The sequence below is a fragment of the Ixodes scapularis genome, unplaced genomic scaffold (assembly GCF_016920785.2).
Source record: "Ixodes scapularis isolate PalLabHiFi unplaced genomic scaffold, ASM1692078v2 PGA_scaffold12__126_contigs__length_90152505, whole genome shotgun sequence".
NCBI classification, from domain to species: domain Eukaryota; kingdom Metazoa; phylum Arthropoda; class Arachnida; order Ixodida; family Ixodidae; genus Ixodes; species Ixodes scapularis.
Window position 1 is genome coordinate 4,264,662 of NW_024609838.1, and position 20,350 is coordinate 4,285,011.

The window sequence follows — 20,350 nt, forward strand, 5'->3', positions numbered from 1 at the left end:
AGCATTTCGTCTGCATCTTTCTCCCCAGCCAGAAAACTTTTCATTTAAATACTTTTTTAAAAAGTACTGTAAACGACTCAATTTCCGCGGGCTCAAATTTTCGCGAAGTGGGTCAAAGCTGAAAATTTGGAATTATTCGCGGGTTCTAATTTTCACGAATCGAGCGTAGCTTCCGTAGTGTTCACATATTGCCCGAATTGTGTGTAGGCGATTCGCAAAAATTAGGTCCTCGTGAAAATTTAGCCGTCTAATTACTTATCTCAAGTCGACAACTGTCGGATTTTTGTATATGCCTCCAGCGACTGTATTTCAACATGCAAATAAAATGAATGAACTAATTTTCCGGTTTTGGATCCCCCTACACCGTCCGCGGTGGCGCTCCAGGTGTAGGCGCCGGCATTGTTCAGGCGGCTGTCTTCGCAAAAGCGGGCCAGCGGGCCTTGAAGTCTCCCAGCTTGTGGTCAGGCTTGTAACCGAGCAGCGCGAGGGCCCGAGCACCCTCACGACCCAAGACACGGTGTTCCCGGTCTCTCACGGGAATCATGGTCTGGTCCGCCATCTGTATGAGGTCTTGAGATAACTTCACCACTGAGCTCGGTGCGTAGGCATTCACACAAGAAACAGTCGAAACAGATGCGGAAAACTAAACATTGCCAACCTTTGGTACGCCAATGAACGCAAACTGCCCCACAGTGTCCCACACAAACTGCACCAGTGAACTGCACAAACTTCGAACGCCATAGAGATCAGTGGCCGCCAATCACTTCTTCGCTGGATTATGGATTGGCTTCGGCCGGCTAAAGAATTATCGTCGGAGCCATTTTTGATGATGATGAAGGCAACGCCGCAACGCTCCACAGCCGGTTTCATTCCATGATCGCTGTGAACTCGCTTTTACAGCCCACAAAAGCCGACGTTATCTGTCTGCGCACGGGAATCTCAAACAGCCAGCAATCGAGAGACGACAACTGCAGCTGCAGGAAAAGCAAGAAATCATAAATGGCAGCCTCTTCCAAGTCTGCGCTTTTCGTCTGCCTGGGTAACTGCTTGTTTGCCGGCTTGCTGGTCATGCCTGAAACAGAGACTGCTCATTAAGTCCTACCTTTCCAGGAAACATCTGCCGATCTCCGATTGCAGAAGCAGTCTTTCGACATGTTGCCAAGGAAAGAGGAGTCCTGGCTGAGGTACGTAATTTTCGGGCGGCGGAGAAAAGCTCACCGGAGAAAAGCTCACCGGAGAAAAGCTCACCGGAGATAAGCTCACCGGAGAAAAGCTCACCGCAAAAAAGGCAGATGCGGAGAAAAGCTCACCGCGGCATTTGAGCGGATGCGAAGAAAAGCTTACCGATTTTTTTTTTAACTTAGCGGATTTTGCATTAAACGTTGTAATTTAACATAATTCGCATTCGTCACTTCATTAAAAATACGTCCACTTTTTTGCAATATTCTTGAAGTTCATTTGGCATATTTACTAATTTTACAGAAATTAGTAATCACCCATTCTGTATATTAATGAAGCCGCAAGTATAAAATCAGAACATCGTACCCCGGTAAAAAAGACAATCTATTGACAACTGGCAAGGTGCCGTCGGTAGCTCTGTCAAATAAATATGTTTTTTCTTTGCGAGCTAATACGAATAGCGGTGTGTGAACCGTTTCAGTTTCAAATTTTGTGTAATGCCTAATAAATAAGTAGTTATTTTTTTTATGTAATCAGTGTCGGCTACGCTGTTTGTTTGTTTTTTCTGTTGATCTCACTAACAAAACTTAAGTTGCGAGAACGGCTTCGTCCTGTCGTGTTTGTTGTCTTCGCTCCGTCGTCGTCGTTTGAGCGGTTTTTATCATGTATAACGTTTACCAACTCGCCCTATTCGCCACCTTACTGAAGACTAGTTCTTATATAGGTCACGAGTAACAACGGTGCCAGTGAGCAGCTCTGAAGGTCACGGGTGGCTCGTCGTAGAAAGGCACTATCACACAAAGACAACATCTGGAAACACCAGCACGAACGGCTAGAAAACGTGCTTTTCCGTGAAAGAAAAAAAGTTTTGATATCCTACTGACTGTTTTGTCCTATTTTCAAAAATTAACAAAAGCTTCAAAGAGAATTTCAGGCACTGCGTTGTTGCGCGCATGCACTTTCGGATTTTCGGCATTTACAGTTTTGATTTTTAGGTTTTAGGCAGACATTACTAAGTTTTCGAACTTTTTTCGGTTCTTCAAGTTCATACAAATTTGAGTTGGGCTTTCGTTGCCTACAGAGTAAGCCGCAGAAAACACTCGCCCGCAATTATTAATTAGGAAATAATATACCCAATAAGCTTAACAAATAATACAAAAAAGGACATTGTCTTTTTTACAAAGCTGACAAATTTTAATGATAATAAATTGATATATGTTACGCATGATCCAATAGCCTCCATACAAAAAGAAGAAAAAAAAATCGGTGAGCTTTTCTCCGCATCCGCCGGTTTTGCGGTGAGCTTTTCTCCGGTGAGCTTTTCTCCGGTGAGCTTATCTCCGGTGAGCTTTTCTCCGGTGAGCTTTTCTCCGGGATTTGTAATTTTCAGCATTGCCAACAATGTGCGCGACAATCGCCAACGAAGAACGCAACCGAAACTGAACTGTCGGCTCCTCACCATTGAGTACAATGGAGATTAGTTTAAACTGTTTTGTGACTTATTGGAATGCACCTTCGCAGTGGAACATCGACAGTGCAGCAACAGGCGACTGGCACGTCGGCAGCAAACCAGACAGGAGAGCAATCCAATGCATGAAGGACCACAACGTCGAAATGGACCATCGGGCTAGACAGGCAAGTTCACGGCCAAGGCACTTCACCGAAAACGTTTACGTCCGACTAGGTGCCGAGAAAGTGCGAATTTTGTTCACCAGGTCACACTCGACGACTTCCGCGACTTCGACTACATCTTCGCCATGGATAACGCCAACTTGAATGACCTGAAAGATTTGGCGCCTAAGGGCTCCAAAGCCAAAGTCGTGCTGCTTGGCAAATATGATCCTGAAGGTCAGACAATCATCCGTGATCCTTATTACGTAAGTCATTCTCATTTCTTGTGCCATTTGGTGCCCCAAACACTACCTACATTACGAAGTTTTTTTTTTTTTTCCCACTTTTTCCTTACTAGACATGCAGGTTTATTCATTCACATACACCGACTACCCGAAAAAGAAAAAAAAAAAAAAAATATATATATATATAACACTTAGAATAGAACACTTCTAAGCCGACTAACTTTACTTAGACTTATTGTCTTCCTTTGGGTGCCACTGCCACATACCAAGCCACGTCTCTCGGAATGCAGCCGAAATACGTTGCAGTTCGGTTGCCCACGACACTGGTACGCTTCTCAATGGAGGATGCAAACGCTGCCCAGGGTTGACGTGCTGTCGCCACGCTTGCTGCACCATCTACAGTGCGGCGTACAACATTGTCAGCCATGTGCTCTGTCTCCTAAACTTTTCCCGTCATTGAGTCCTTCCGTCGGTTGGATCGGCATGGATCATTGAACAATAGACCGATGTCACCAGCCTGTTTGACTGCGCCACCGCTGCCGCAATGCCATCGAGGAAACTTTAGTCTTCCTGCACGTGCGACAACTTCGCTGGAGCTCTGCGCGAGTGGAGCACGAAACGGCACGAGCCCTCGCGTGCACGGCCGTCTGCCTGCTGTAAACTAAAGTTATGGCGGCATCGAACACTTAGTGAAATCGGTCTATTGGTATCTTGCAGGAAGGAGCTTCCGAGATAAATTAAAGGACCTTTATTCACACCTATAGTGGAGACTGAGCAGTTTTTCAGCTACATACAAGCTTTTTGTATGTAGCTGCACTTGGCACTTGAAAGGTTTTGATCGTCGAACTGGCTCATGCATGGCGGAACTTCACAGCACATAGAAGTTACAACAGTGAGCCACAGGGTTCGAGCCTTTCTACCATTCAAGCAAGGCGAGCATCACTCAAGGCTTCATGTTTAAGCTTACCTCATCCCAGTTTTGTAAAGCCGTACAGCAATACCATCAATGGTGCAACAATATAGCTCATTCGAAATGCTATGTTTGCACGAATGCTCATGCAAAGGCAGCGAGCTGCATGTGCGCGGCGTCACAACAACACCGACATTGTAAAATCTGGTGAGCGAGCGGGCATTCATCAAGAAGCCGGCAAATAGGCTTCGTGCCTCCCAACATACCTCAACGTTCAAGTAGCAGTGGACGACACGGTCGACATGACCTATATTAGGCACAGGCATGCGTTTGCGCCTCTGAATCGCGGCCAGCGATTCCTCGCTGTTACTGTCGCTCTCGATTTTACGAATCAAAAGCACCAACATCAAAGCCTGCTTGCTAAATGCCGCCGCCATGTTGACACTGAAAAACCTGACTATTTTCTTGGTGCGCCACTGTGCAACACCCATGCACACGCATTCCGTGCGCGCCGCCATAGGAGGACGTTTAGTGCTGCTCCACCAGTGGCGGGGAGCTCAGTGAAGGATGCCATTTGGTGTGCACCCGTGAACTCAAAGAAAGACACTATTGCCCACAACATGGCGTCCGTTTCAAAGCCGACAGCAGACAAAAGTTCGCCCAACAAAAGCTAATTTTCGAGAAAAATAAATTAATTTTTGTCGGCAGCAGTTAAAAATACATTGGTGATCTTTACTTCTAGATTAGCAAGCAAGTCCATGCTTTTTTTTTAGCTCTCGGTAAACAAAACTCTTAGGCGCCCGTATCCGGCTTGAGCGGCATCGCCTGTCAGTGTAACTGCGCGGTACATTATGGGAAACGTCCCATAATGCAACGCACAAGTCTCACTCGTGACCCGCGCATTGCATTATGGGATGTTTCCCATAATGACGTCACGAGGGTCTGCACATTGCATTATGGAAAACATCCCATGATGCAACACCTTCTCCCTCATACCCCTCCCTCCTCCTCCTCAAGAGCTGCGCTCTAATTCGGCATTGCAGGGAAATGTAAATGTCCAATTTTTTTTAATAGAACCCCTCCCAATCTCAAAATTTTGCTCGTGCATGTTCCATTTTATTAGGGAAGTTGACATTGTATGACGACCTATATATCACTTTAGTCTCCATCCCATGACCTATGCATTAAAATGTAAAATTAATGTCACACGACCCGACTTCACGGGACCCATACATCAATTCCGTTTCCCCGCTAAATATGACGGGGGAAATAGATGTCGTGTGACCTATGCGTCATCAGGTTGCTGCTATAGACCTTTGCAAAAAGAGCGCTCTGGCCGCCGCCATTTTGCGAATCGAGCGACCCCTATCAGCCAGAAATTTCTGGCACCCGCCCGAGCTGTGGAAACCCGGTCAGCGTGACTCCCCCACCTGCATTTTGCATTTGGAGTTCGGCAGCTTTTCTTGGAAGTTTTTACTTTATTCGCCTGTTTAGGATGCTTACCCTTTGTATGTTATCTTCCAGTGTGAGAGCCAGAGAATACCAAGGCTCGTAGCCTGCTCGGCCTTCGCAGGAAACGAACGAAGAGAGCGAACGTCAAGCAGCCCGCGACGCAGGCAGTTCGACGTTCTTGGAGGATTATTCTCTTGAGATAATCTACAAAAAGCCTTCCCGGCTGTCTTCCGGGTCATCGCAAAAAATAGCTGATAGGGTCGGGTGTGGGGACAGAATAGACACGTTCGTTTATTTGCTTTGAAGCTGTGCAAAAACGTTGCTCCCTTCTACATGTTCCCCGAAACACGCCGGATTCCGTCCGATTGTCGTGAAGTGACTATCGTCGACACTGTATATTGGATATGCGGTGTTATGCGAGACCTTTCTCAAATCCTGTTCGGATAACACGGCACCGTGGGGTACGTACAATATATTGTTCGATTGATGCGACTCGTTGAATTTCATGTTGTGGGCGGGAAATATCCATGCAGTTCGGACATCCTGTGTGGTCAAATATTTTGACCTTTATAGATTGACACGGCCGAGTGTACGGTGCCGTAAAACGAGTGTACGGTGCCGTAAAACGATGAACATAAAATGAAACAAACATTCCAGTTGCATTTGTTCCGTCGCGTACGAACTCACCAAAACAGCTTTCATTTCTTTGTGTTTGTCCCCAAATATAGATCACTGCTTTCTTAAATATCTCTATAAATTATGTTTGCCACAGAACACAAAATAAAAAAGAAAACGCGGCAATTCAGCCGCTACCAGCGTCCGGAATTGCGCCTACGCAGGCTGGCACAGCCCACTGATGAGAAACTCCACAGCCCAGTGCAGTCGGGCAACACTGACATACACTCTCAAAACCAGGGACGCGCGCTGTAAATCGCTTCGTTCGAGACTGCCGCTGGAAAGGTCTATATTCAGTGGAAATTTGATAAAAAAATATAGGTGGTTCTTCACTCTCCAAAAAGTCTGTTTTATGTCTTCTATGCAAATTTATACGATCACTTAACTTTTGCATTGGATGCATTAGAGGACTTGGAAGATAAAGGTTTTTTTTAAAAGAATTCGGTTCTGTCACACGGATTAAAATTTTTTTGCAGCATTACCATTAAGAGGTCTTAACTGCGTGTATTAGGTAGAGCAGTGGTTCTGAGCCAATCACGTTTCGAGGACCCAATCCTGATCAGAGGAAGGGATGGGGGACCCCATCCATCAGAGGGGAGGGAGAGGGGGGGTATTGGATGATTTCAATTATAAAGGGGTAAATGAAAACTAAATGTCTCTGGAACTCTAAAACAGAGAGTAGTCAGCCCTACTCACCTGGCACTTTTCTTGCTTAACCTGACTAAAGCCTGGTTCAGACAGTTGCGTTTCGGCTGCGAGAAATCAGGATATCCCTGCTGCTTTTATCGCGTGTCAAGATGATTCCTTGGATTGGATTCCAAGCTTCATACGAAGCACAAATGTGCCGGTGACTAGCTTTTGGTTCTCGACGCAACGCAGTCAAACGGCCTTAAGAGTCAATGACTTCGGGGATCCCAAGAAGGCCTTCTGGGACTCTGAAGGCCACCTGGAACCTTGAAGGGTCCGAGGACTCCCGTTCGAGAACCACTGAGGTAGAGGTTGGCTGTTATTAGAAAATACAGGCTAGGTGGCACAAACTGCTGTCCAATTTAAAGGGTTCAGGCACATGCACCCACCCATCCATGTTAACCAAGCAGAGTTGCCTGCTTTCCTGATGTACACTCATGTTCCACAAGGTAATCTTTGCACATGACGAGTAGAGTGACACTCGTTAAATCACTTGTACAAGCTACGTCTACTACAAATGAGCGCAATTTATTTAGAGTTGCATCGCTCCGCTCTTGTGCCTGTCCGTTCTTGGAACGGAGTGTTTCGCAGAAAACCTTGGAAGAGCCTTTTCCCTGCCTTGTTACAGGACAGCAACAGCCAGGGCTTCGAAGAAGTGTACGCCCAGTGCATGCGCTGCTGCAATGCATTCTTTGACCAGCTCAGCAGCTGAGCGCCACCCTGGGCCGTTTGGCAGCGCAGGCGAGCCTTTCCTCCCGCTCGCGCTTTTTCTCCAAGTACTTGCTGTCGTTGCTGAACCATTGTTTGTACAGGGTGGCCAGGCTGCCCGTCGATGCAGGCAACTGTTGACCTGTTCCAAGTTGAAGTTTGAATAAATATTATTGTCTCGCAAGCCTGCACTTCACTCATAGAAACTGTGAAGGCTGGTTCAGACATTTGCATTTGAGTGTGAACTTTTGACTCCCCACATTCCACCGTGACACGCTGCACTATGGCAACGTGAGTTACCATAGTAACTCTCACAGTAGGCAGTCACAAGCGGTCGTAACACAGTCAGTTAGTCTAAAACGTAAGTGTCAGACTCTGAACCAGCCCTAACAAATTTCAGGTCTGTTGACTCTATGCTTGTAACTACTGTTTGCAAATAATTTAGCCACGCATAACTCGAGATGGAGAAGCGTGTACGACAGTGTGCAACGAGACATTCGAAGAGCCATAACAAACAATTGGCCGTTTCCATAATCTACAATAAAATAAATGTAAACTTCGTTCGTGAACAAAAAAAAAATTGTGGGTGCTACGATAACGAGGTTGGAGCTTGAATCTTTTGAGATTATTGACTAACCTTTGAGCTGTTCCGAGAGGCACTGGTTCATGTCCTTGAGCACCGCAGCCCAGCAAGGCAGTTCGCTCGCATCACCGGAACCTGGCTCTGGCAGTTGCATACATTGCCAACACTTGACATCCTGCTGCACAAGCAAATGGAACGGAAACGCGTTTGGCACTGGGCCCTTGTTACAAACACTACTCAACCTTGGTCTTTCGCAAAGAACTCTGCAAATCCATATGTCGTAGCCACAAACCATAGCTAGAGTGCCGTGTTTCTGGTTTAAACCGAAGAAAGCAGAAAAACATTCGCCGGTAAAATGTTTGACTATGCGAATTCATCCCAAAAACACAATAACAAAAAAGAAAAAATATATAATTTGCATATGTTTTGTTGCCAGCTGTCCAGAGGACTAGAGAGTCTTTTCAAATGTGGGTCGACTAACAAAACAGGAGCTTATCTTGTCAGGTTGTGTTCAGGGCCCGTTTGCTCGAAGCGCCAACCGCGGCTAAAGTTAGCCGCAGTACCTAGGAGAGGGATTTTGAAATCATGTGACTGGCTCGGTAGGGATGCAGGGAAACATGGCGGTGCCCCGGTGAGTGAGCGCCGTTCGCTTTGGAACTAATATGTCTTAGCTGCCATATCAGCTATGACATATTGCATAGTCAGCAACGAATGGTGCAGGAGGCTTTCGCTTTGCCTTACCTCACTTAAATCGTAAAGCATGAGCAATGACCTTGCCGCATTTTTTAGACAGTCTTTCAATTCTGGCCATTCCTGAGCCTAAATTAACGCGATAATTGTTGGCATGACAATGTGTGAGGCCCCCCCTTGAGTTCTGGTGTTGGTGAAAACACAATCATAAGTACTTTGTCTTGTAATAAAAAATGTTGGGATTTTCCCCATTCAAGTTTTGTTGAGTAGCCGTCTCCAGAGAAATAAAAACTATATGTTGTGGACAGCCATATAAATTTTGTGTAGAACAAAATGGCGAATGTTTCAGGGACACTATTGATTCTTAACGAGAATAATAATCGAAATCCATGTTGTTGGTCGGTTTTGTTTCTTGAGACACATGCCGGGTTCCGCTTTTGTTTTAATCAAGTCGGTTTTGTGTGCCTCTAATATGACCCCCTTCTTTGCCTTCCCCTCTCCTTACCACAATTCGTAGAGACCCCCCAAAACTCACGGGAGGCTTTAAGCACTGGATGTGTCCCACTAAGAAAGTCCCTTCTCGGATGGATGGATAGATGTTAATGGCTATACCCTTCGTAACGGGCGGTAGCTTGCGCCACCTAGCCCAAGTCTAAAAAGACAAAAACATGATTCCTCCCGCCCTTTTAAGACCAAATTTTCTCCCTCTAACTATCGCCAGGCAGTGTGGGATATCACCACGATGACTTTCGGGGGATCGGGCCAAAAAAACTAAAAACATCACCCCCCTGCCTCTTCCCCCCGGCGAGGAAGTCGCCAATTTTCCTCTGGTCAAACCTTGTCGGCGTTACCCCAGCACCGGACCCACTGGGAGACAGAGTTGAGACTTTGGGCTGGAGCAACGCGGGAGGGAGTCCAAATTTTCCTCTGTACCACCTGGCACCCCAGCTGTGCTAGTTAGTTTTACTCCAATTTTTCCTGGATAATTTTCACCAATCTTCTAATCGCCTCTTTGTCACTGTAATCCTTTTCTCTTCCGTCTTTCCATCGTCGCTAGTAAAACCCAGGGCCCCGGCCAAATCCGTTACCCCTTCAGGGACGGCAGGGCGAAGTCCCGTGCACTCCAAAACCAAGTGTTCTACTGTCTCACTATCATTATGGCAGGGCAGGCGGCACACAATGTGTCTGTCTCCTGAAATTGAGCCCTGTACGTCCTCGTCCTCAAAGCTCCCATTCTTGCCTCGAACAGCAAAGCACTTCCCAGTGAATTGTCAAACAGTTTTTCCTTTCTTACGTCATGCTTTCGTGACCTGTACACTGTTGAAGCTGATTTCTCCTGCATCCTCCCCTCCCATATTTTCCTCTCTGCCTCTTTCACTGAAGTAGTCTGTTCAGCCCCATCACCAGTGTGTAGGTATTTAAATGTAAACTTTCGGGTTAGGTTTTTTTTAAACTTTTCATGTATAAATACTTGAATATCTTCCGGGCCCACTGAAATATCGTCCATTTCGGTCAATTTTTGTTAAAATTTCAACTTAAGTAATTGCCTTCCTGCTCTCAAAAGACGACCATCCCATGTCCCCCTGTACTCCCTCATTTGGTGTTTTTCCATGAGCTGCCAGTGCCAATCTGCCTACGCTTCTTTGTTGAATTTCTAACCCTGATTGAACCTCAGATTTCATGCACAGTACTGCATTGCCAAAAGACGGTCCCGGTACCATCACTCCTTTCCATATATGTACCTCTGACCACTTCATATCTGTTATAGTTCCATAGTGCCTTGAGCTTCATAATAGATGAATTTCTTTTCCCTTTTCTAATTATAGAAACTGACGAAAGAAGGGTTCCCAGCAGCAGGCCAACCTCTTTGGTAGGGCTCGCTGGAGATGGAACAGTGGCCATTCACTGGGAAGTTGAGGAGGCGCCATTGGCCGAAAGCAGGCTGGGCATGTTCCAGGGTGTCTTCGCAAATTAGAATGTGGCCAGCCAGAAGCTGCGAATAATAATCCTGGCAGTGGTCGCGAGAAACAGAAATTAGCAAGAATGTCAGAGTAACTGTTCAATCCCCACCCCTGCCCGTTTCAACCTGGATGAGTATCGTACCGGCGTGCGGTCGTGTATCACTACTGCGTGGTGCACGTTAAAGACCCCAGGCTAGCGGTTGTACTACACTGGCTAAATTGCTCATCTGCAGCTAGGAGACTCGTCGCCCGTCGAGGCAGACAAAGTTGTAGGCTGTATAAACATACACACAACCCAATTTTTTTTTTTTTTTTTTGTCAGTAACTTTTGGCGACAGAAAATGTGGTGCACGTGATGTTTCGATCACAGTGCAAAATCATGGTGGAAGATATATAAAGACATAGGAGATATAAAAAGGTTGCAAGATTAGCAGAACGATTGGTGTAATCCGTACGCCAGGTGCCGAAGGCCGGGAATCTACCGTCCAATTGTTCAAACTCCATTCGAGCAAAACTGAGTTGGAGCAGCACATTTGTTTCTTGCACCTTTTTGCATGATCATAATCGAAACATCACGTGCACCATATTTCTAACCATGAAAAGTTACTACATTTAACTCTTATGCACTCGTTAAAACCGTTTCTCGCTACCATTTTCGGCTTCTGGTTGGCCAAGAGAGCATGTCAACCCCTCATTCTGCGTCCGGTGGACGCCCTGGCCCTGCCCGCTTCTCCCATTGACCAAACTCTCTCTATATATACAACTCTGAGGGGGGCCAAAGAGCCTCATGAATAACAAATGGATGGTAGGTTACGCCACCTGGTCTAAAAATTTAGCAACCATAATTTCGTCGTTGCAGTGCAAGCGATCGCTCACCGTGGGTCCAGTCGCAGGGCTGTACAAACAGACTGGGTTTGACGCATCTGTGCCCACGACCCAGAGGGAGCCCTCTTCGTCAAAGCAGATGTCCCGAGGCGGCGAACAGTGCTCCACCCGCTGCAGCACTCGAAGGCAGTCTGCTTCCCATCTCAGCAGAAGGATGTCGCACGTCCTGCAAAGATTGACGCAGACAATCCAGATGACATCTCCAACTTGGCTACCGGCATAGAGTTAGTTTAATACTCGAGAGAGAAGGGTCCCATACATTTTGGCCACTTTGAAACGGTAGGGCATAGAATGCTAGCTGTGCTTTGATATACACAAAGCAGCAGCAGAACATCACTCCCAAGGCTTGCATCTAGTTTTTTTAGAGCGCAGCTCTTAAAAGCCCGTTTCCGGCTTGAGCGGCGTCGGCGTCGGCGTCACCAAGGTCAACCCGAGGTCACGTGACCCCCCAAGGTGACCCCCTCGCCCCGAGGTCAGGTGACCCCCCCGGAGCATATTAAAGAATGAGGGGAGCAGGAGGAGGAGGAGGCGTCTACCCTCCCCTCGGTACCCTTCCCTCCTCCTCCTCAAGAGCTGCGCTCCAATTCGGCATTACAGGGAGTTGTAAATGGCTTTCCCTTTTTATCTCTAGCTTTAATTCGCACAAAAATGTGGATGTCGCGCATTGAGCACTCCAGCGACCTCGACACATCGTTGCAAACCGAACGGGCCTAACGTGCCTAACGTATCGTCTGCTTTCTTTCTCAGCTCTTCTGTCACTCTTTCTCTCGCTCAATCAGGGGCGTAAAGACGGGAGCAGAATGCAACAAATCGTGCGCGCTGACATCGGAGCTCCTGAGAAAAAGAACAAGAAAGCGACAGAGACGCAGTGAAAGAAAGCAGAAGACTGACTGGGCGTGTTCGTTTTGCCGCGATGACTTGAAGTTGTTTGAGCACTCGTCGGCTTTATTTCTTTTTATACAATGTGCGACGCCGGTGTTTTCCCCGAGTAAGCTCGAAACAAAGCTAAGAAAATATAAGTACAGACCTTCGAGTGATATTTTCCTAGAAAATATAGTAAGGGTGCAGGCAAGCTGGTGAATATCAACCACGTTAAAGTAACCTCAGACTGAAGTAGAAGAAAAACTTAATAATGTTTTTCTTTTACCCCAGTGTCCGGTTAATTCAACATGGTTGATATTTCCTTGTTTTTTCGTATATAGCAAAGCGATGCCAGTGATGTCGGTCCATCAGGACCACCGATTGGGGCACCGATGTCCGCGTCTATGCCCAGCTGTTCTCAAGTGGCCGCAATGCGTGGGACCTTTCCCTCTAGATTATTATGTTAACTCTAGAGCTCCCATCTTTACACCCTCCAACTCCAAGCGATGCCCGACATGTTAGAATCAATCCAAAACCGCGCAACTAGATTAATTCTTGCTGACTACTCACCCACGAGCATCTCTGCCCTTAAGGCTTCTTTATCACTACCTCTCCTTAATACTAGACGCACCGTAGATAGATTATCCTTTTTTCATAACCTGTTTTACAAGCCCTGGACTGATCATGAATTCTTCTCTTCAGCCAGTCATGTCTCCCTATGCCGTGATCATTGCCAGAAGATAGAAATGCCCTTTACCAGAACCAATATTTTAAAAAACTCTCCCCTTTTTTTTGTGTATACGGGATTGGAATGCGCTACCTGAGTCCATTGTAACAATTACAGATCATACCTTGTTTTTAGCAGAACTTACTAAGCATATGATTGTATAATGAAGATATTGCACTGTAAAATAACAGATGTTCTTTCAACCTAGTTGTCCCTACATTTGATTTCAACCCTTGAAGTGTTATGTTGTGTTTTATGTTACCCCCTTATGTAATGCCCCCAGGGGCCTTTAAGGTATAATAAATGAAATGAAATGAAATTATGTAGGAAACTACAAATATCCGGGAGTCTGTCTCAATGAGGAAAGGAAATATCTAGAGGAACATAAGGTGAATATAATTAGAAAAGGGAAAAGAAATTGATCTATTATGAAGCTCAAGGCACTATGAAACTATAATAGACATGAAATGGTCAGATATACATGGAAAGGAGCGATGGTACCTGGACTGTCTTTTGGCAATGCAGTAGTGTGCATGAAATCAGAGGTTCCATCAGGATCAGAAATTCGAGGAAGAAGCGTAGGCAGGTTGGCACCGAGCCCATGGGAAAAATGCCAAATGAGGGAGTACAGAAGGACATGGGATGGTCGTCTTTTGGGAGCAGGGAGGCCCTTAGTAAGATGAAATCAGGCACGTAGCCAGGATTTTGTATTGGGGGGGGTGGCCCGCCCTTGACAAAATGCTGTATGAGGGGGAAAGGGAAAGGAGTTCCCAGCAAAATTGAAGATTTCGGGGGGGGGGGGGGGGGGGGGGGGGCGCCCCATGGGCCTCCCCCCTGGCTACGTGCCTGGTTGAAATTTGAACAAAGATTGATCGAAATGGATGATACGCGGTGGGCACGGAAGGTATTCAGGTATTTATACTTAAAAGTTTGAACACAAAATGGACAAACCGAGCCCGAAAGCTTACATTTAAATACCTACACACTAGTGATGGGGCTGGACAGATTACTTCAGTGAAAGAGGCAGAGAGGAAAATATGGGAGGGGAGGATGCAGGAAAAATCATCTTTAACAGTGTACAGCTCACAAAAACAGGACATAAGAAAAGAAAAACTGTTTGACAATTCACTGGGAAGTTCTTTGCTGTTCGAGGCAAGAACGTAAGTTTAAGACGAGGACATAGAGGGATAAATTACAGGAGACAGACACATTATGTGCCGCTTGCCATAATGGTAGAGAGACACTAGAGCACTTCGTTTTGAAGTTTACGGGGCTTCGCCCAGCTCTCCCTGAAGGGGTAACGGATTTGGCTGCGGCCCTGAGTTTTACTGGTGACAATGGAAGGACGCAAGAGAAAAGGATTACAGTGATAAAGAGGTGATTGGAAGATTGGTGGAAATTATCTAGGGAAAATTAAATGATGGAGAATTAACTAGCACAGCTGGGGGCAGGACAGAGGAAAATCGGGGCTCCCTCCCGCGTGGCTCCGGCCCAAAGTCTCAACTCTGTCTCCCAGCGGGTCCGGTGCTGGGGTAACGTCGACAAGGTTTGACCAGAGGAAATTTGGCGACTCCCTCGCCGGGGAGAAGAGGCAGGGGGATGATGTTCTTAGTTTTTTGCCTGATCCCCCGAATATCATCTTGGTGATATCCCACACTGCCTGGTGATCGTTAGGGAAAGAACATTGGTCTTAGAGGAATCATATGTTTTTGTCTTTTTAGACTTAGGCTACATGGCACAAGCTACCGCCCGTTACAAAAAGTATAGTCATTAACATCTATCCCTCCATCCATCCATCCATCCAGAACATGGCTATCACGTGGTACGAGGGAAAGGAGGGCAGGGTAGGAGGAAGCAGGCAGAATGCTGGAGAGGAGAGGAGGAAGCTTCCTCACCTCTTCAGCATTCTGTCCGCATCCTTCTCCTCAGCCAGAAAATTTTTCTTAACGTACGTGTCGCTGACTATAGAAGTATTTAAACATTTTTTTAATAAGTATATGTAATTACTTATCTCGTAAAGCCGACTACTGACGGCTTTTTGTCCATGCCTCCAGCGACTGTATTTGAACATGCAGGAGCAAATAAAATGAACGAATGAATGAATTTTCGGCTCTCGAGACAGCGACAGATCCCCGATCGGGGATCTGTCGCTTTGCCCTTTGCCAAAAATTTTAGAGACCCCGACACCGTCAGCGGTGGCGCTCCAGGTGTAGGCGCAGGTGGTGTTCGGGCGGCTGTCTTCGCGAAAGCGGGCCTTGACGCCTCCCAGCTTGTGGTCAAGCTCGTAACCGAGCAGCGCGAGGGCCCAAGCACCCTCACGACCCAAGACACTGTGTTCTTGGTCTCTCACGGGAATCATGGTCTGGTCCGCCATCTGTATGAGGTCTTGAGATAACTTCACCACTGTGCTCGGTGCGTAGGCATTCACACAAAAACAAATAGTCGAAATCGTTGCGGAAAACTAGACACCGCCACCAACGTCGAACGCCGCCAAAAACTTCTCCGCTGGATTATGGATTGGCTTCGGTCGGCTAAACAATTATCGTCGGAGCCACTTTTGATGATGATGAGGGCAACGCTCCACAGCCGTCGCGGCCGTTTCATTCCGTGATCGCTGAGAACTCGAACATTTACAGCCCACAAAAGCCGACGTTATCTGTTAGTGCACGGGAATCTCAAACAGGAAGTAATCGGGAGACGACAGCTGCAGGAAAAGCAAGAAATCAGAAATGGCGGCCTCTTCCAAGTCTGCGCTTTTCGTCTGCCTGGGTAACTGCTTGTTTGCCGGCTTTCTCCGATTGCAGAAGCAGTCTTTCGACATGTTGCCAAGGAAAGAGGAGTCCTGGCTGAGGTACGTAATTTTCAGCATTGCCGAAACTGAACTGTCGGCTCCTCACCATTGAGTACAATGGAGAATAGTATAAACTGTTTTGTGAGTTATTGGGATGCACCTTCGCAGTGGAACATCGACAGTGCAGCAACAGCCAGCTTGGGCAGCTTTGGCAGCTTGGGCAGCAAACCAGACAGGAGAGCAATCCAATGCATGAAGGACCATAACGTCGAAATGGACCATCGGTCCAGGCAGGCAAGTTCCGAAAACGTTTACGTACGACTAGGTGCCGAGAAAGTGCGAATTTTGTTCACCAGGTCACACTCGACGACTTCCGCGACTTCGACTACATCTTCGCCATGGACAACGCCAACTTGAATGACCTGAAAGATTTGGCGCCGAAGGGCTCCAAAGCCAAAGTCGTGCTGCTTGGCAAATATGATCCTGAAGGCCAGACGATCATCCGTGATCCTTACTACGTAAGTCATTCTCATTTCTTGTGCCATTTGGTGACCCAAACACTACCTACATTACGAAGTTTTTTTTTTTCCCACTTTTTCCTTACTAGACATGCAGGTTTATTCATTCACATACACCGACCACCGAAAAAAAAAAAAAAAAAATTATAACGCTTAGAATAGAACATTTTTAAGCCAACTAACTTCACTTAGAATTATAGTCTTCCTTTGGGTGCCACTGCCAGGTCTCTCGGAATGCAGCCGAAATATGTTGCAGTTCACTTGCCCACGACACTGGTGCGCTTCTCAATGGAGGATGCAAACGCTGCCCAGGGTTGACGTGCTGTCGCCACGCTTGCTGCACCCTCTACGGTGCGGCGTACAACATTGTCAGCCATGTGCTCCGTCTCCTAAACTTTTCCCGTCATTGAGTCCTTCCGTCGGTTGGATCGGCATGGATCATTGAACAATAGACCGATGTCACCAGCCAGTTTGACTGTGCCACTGCTGCCGCAATGCCATCGAGGAAACTTTAGTCTTCCTGCACGTGCGACAACTTCGCTGGAGCTCTGCGCGAGTGGAGCACGAAACGGCATGAGCCCTCGCATGCACGGCCGTCTGCCTGCTGTAAACTAAAGTTATGGCGGCATCGCTCATGTGCCAAACACTTAGTGAAATCAGTCTATTGGTATGTTGCAGGAAGGATCTTCCGAGATAAATTAAAGGACTTTTATTCACACCTATAGTGGAGACTGAGCAGTTTTTCAGCTACATACAAGCTTTTTTTTTATCTTGAAACGAAAAGCTTGCACTTGGCACTTAAAAGGTTTTGATCGTCGAACTGGCTCATGCATGGCGGAACTTCACAGCACATAGAAGTTACAACAGTGAGCCACAGGGTTCGAGCCTGTCTACCATTCAAGCAAGGCGAGCATCACTTAAGGCTTCATGTTTAAGCTTACCTCATCCCAGTTTTGTAAAGCCGTACAGCAATACCATCAATGGTGCAACAATATAGCTCATTCGAAATGCTATGTTTGCACGAATGCTCATGCAAAGGCAGCGAGCTGCATGTGCGCGGCGTCACAACAACACTGACATTGTAAAATCTGGTGAGCGAGCAGGCACCCATCAAGCCGGCAAATAGGCTTCGTGCCTCCCAACATACCTCAACGTTCAAGTAGCAGTGGACGACACGGTCGACATGACCTATATTAGGCACAAGCATGCGTTTGTGCCCCTGAATCGCGGCCAGCGATTCCTCGCTGTTACTGTCGCTCTCGATTTTACGAATCAAAAGCACCAACATCAAAGCCTGCTTGCTAAATGCCGCCGCCATGTTGACACTGAAAAACCTGACTATTTTCTGGGTGCGCCGCTGTGCAACACCCATGCACGCCACCAAAGGAGGACGTCCAGTGCTGCCCCACCAGTGGCGGGGAGCTCGGTGAAGGATGCGATTGCCATCTGGTGTGCACCCGTGAACTCAAAGATAGACACTATTGCCCACAACATGGCGTCCGTTTCAAAGCCGGCAGCAGACGAAAGTTCGCCCAACAAAAGCTAATTTTCGAGAAAAATAAATTAATTTTTGTCGGCAGCAGTTAAAAATACATTGGTGATCTTTACTTCTAGATTAGCAAGCAAGTCCATGCTTTTTTTTAGCTCTAGTAAACAAAACTCTTAGGCGCCCGCCCCCGTATCCGGCTTGAGCGGCATCGCCTGTCAACGTAACTGCGCGGTGCATTATGGGAAACGTCCCATAATGCAACGCGCGGGTCTCACTAAAGACCTGCATGTTGCATTATGGGACGTTTCCCATAATGGCGTCACGAGGGTCTGCACGCTGCATTATGGAAAACATCCCATGATGCAACGCCTTCTCCTCCGTACCCCTCCCTCCCTCCTCCTCCTCCTCAAGAGCTGTGCTCCGATTCGGCATTACAGGGAAATGTAAATGTCTACTTTTTTTTTTTAATAGAACCCCTCTCAATCTCAAAATTTTGCTCGTGCATGTTCCGTTTTATTAGGGAAGTTATCAGTTTAGTCTCCATCCCATGACCTACGCATTAAAATTTGAAATTGATGTCACACGACCCGTCTTCACAGGACCCATACATCAATTCCATTTCCCCGCTAAATATGACGGGGGAAATTGATGCCATGTGACCTACGAGTCATCAGGTTGCCGCTATATTTAGCGGGAATTTATACAATCATTTAACTTTTGCATTTGATGCATTTAGAGGACTTGGAAGATCAAGGTTCTTTTAAAAAAATCCGGTTCTGTCACACGGATTATAATTTTTTTGCAGCATTACCATTAAGAGGTCTTAACTGCGTGTATTAGGTAGAGCTATGGTTTGAGCCAATCACATTTCGGGGACCCCATCCATCAGAGGGGAGGGAGGGGGGGGAGTATTGGATGATTTTAATTATAAAGGGGTTAATGAAGAAAATTAAATGTCTCTAAAACAAAGAATAATCAGCCCTACTAACTTGGCCCTTTCATTGCTTAGCCTGACTAAGAGTCAGCAGCTTCGGTAACTCCAGGAGGCCCTCTGGAACTCCGAAGGGTCCGAGGACCCCCGTTCGAGAACCACTGAGGTAGAGGTTGGCTGTTATTAGAAAATACAGGCTAGGTGGCACAAACTGCTGTCCAATTTAAAGGGTTCAGCCACATGCATCCACCCATCCATGTTTGCCAAGCAGAGTTGCCTGCTTTCCTGATGCACACTCAAGTTCCACAAGGTAATCTTTGCACATGACAAGTAGAGTGGCACTTGTTAAGTCACCTGTACAAGCTACGTCTAGTACCGAGGGCATTTTATTTCGAGTCGCATCGCTCTGCTCTTGTGCCTGTCCGTTCTTGGAACGCAATGTTTCGCGGAAAACCTTGGAAGAGCCTTCTCCCTGCCTTGTTACAGGACAGCGGCAGCCAGGGCTTCGAAGAGGTGTACGCCCAGTGCGTGCGCTGCTGCAATGCATTCTTTGACCAGCTCAGCAGCTGAGCGCCACCCTGGGCCGTTTGGCAGCGCAGGCGAGCCTTTCCTCCCGCTCGCGCTTTTTCTCCAAGTACTTGCTGTCGTTGCTGAACCATTGTTTGTACAGGGGGGCCAGGCTGCCCGTCGATGCAGGCAACTGTTGACCTGTTCCAAGTTGAAGTTTGAATAAATATTATTGTCTCGCAGGCCTGCACTTCACTCATAGAAACTGTGAAGGCTGGTTCAGACGTTTGCCTTTGAGAGTGAACTTTTGACTCCCCGCATTCCACTGTGACACGCTGCACTATGGCAACGTGAGTTACCGTAGCAACCCTTTCACAGTAGACAGTCACAAGCGGTCGTAGTCAGTTAGTCTAAAATGTATGTGTCTGACTCTGCACCAGCCCTAACAAATTTCAGGTCAGTTAACTCGATGCTTGTAAATACTGTTTGCAAATAATTTGGCCACGCATAACTCGGGATGGAGAAGCGTGTACGACAGTGTGCAACGAGACATTCGAAGAGCCATAACAAACAATTGGCCGCTTCCATAATCTACAACAAAATAAATGCAAACTTCGATCGTAAAAAAAAGAAAAAAAAAATTGTGGGTGTTTACGATAACGAAGTGGGAGCTACAATCTTTTGAGGTTATTGACTAACCTTTGAGCTGTTCCGAGATGCACTGGTTCATGTCCTTGAGCACCGCAGCCCAGCAAGGCAGTTCGCTCGCATCGCCCGAACCTATTTCTGGCATTTGCATACGTTGCCAACTCTTGACATCTTGCTGTACAAGCAAACGGAACAGAAATGCGTTTGGCATTGGGCCCTTGTAACAAACACTACTCAACCTTGGTCGTTCGCAAAGAACTCTGCAAATCCATATCTCGTAGCCATAAACCAA

General features: G+C 46.8%; 1 protein-coding gene and 1 pseudogene across 1 annotated transcript; both read left to right on the forward strand.

The window, feature by feature from the left end:
- The first annotated feature begins 832 nt into the window (after nucleotides 1-832).
- Nucleotides 833-7,651, forward strand: LOC120836959 (low molecular weight phosphotyrosine protein phosphatase). The gene is made up of 5 exons (XM_040206092.3): nucleotides 833-1,039; nucleotides 1,111-1,184; nucleotides 2,701-2,814; nucleotides 2,895-3,056; nucleotides 7,388-7,651. The coding sequence occupies exons 1-5, from the start codon at nucleotides 1,000-1,002 to the stop codon at nucleotides 7,469-7,471; spliced, it is 474 nt and encodes a 157-aa protein (XP_040062026.1). The 5' UTR covers nucleotides 833-999; the 3' UTR covers nucleotides 7,472-7,651.
- An 8,106-nt stretch (nucleotides 7,652-15,757) lies between these two features.
- Nucleotides 15,758-19,516, forward strand: LOC120836957 (annotated as a pseudogene).
- Nucleotides 19,517-20,350: the final 834 nt, after the last annotated feature.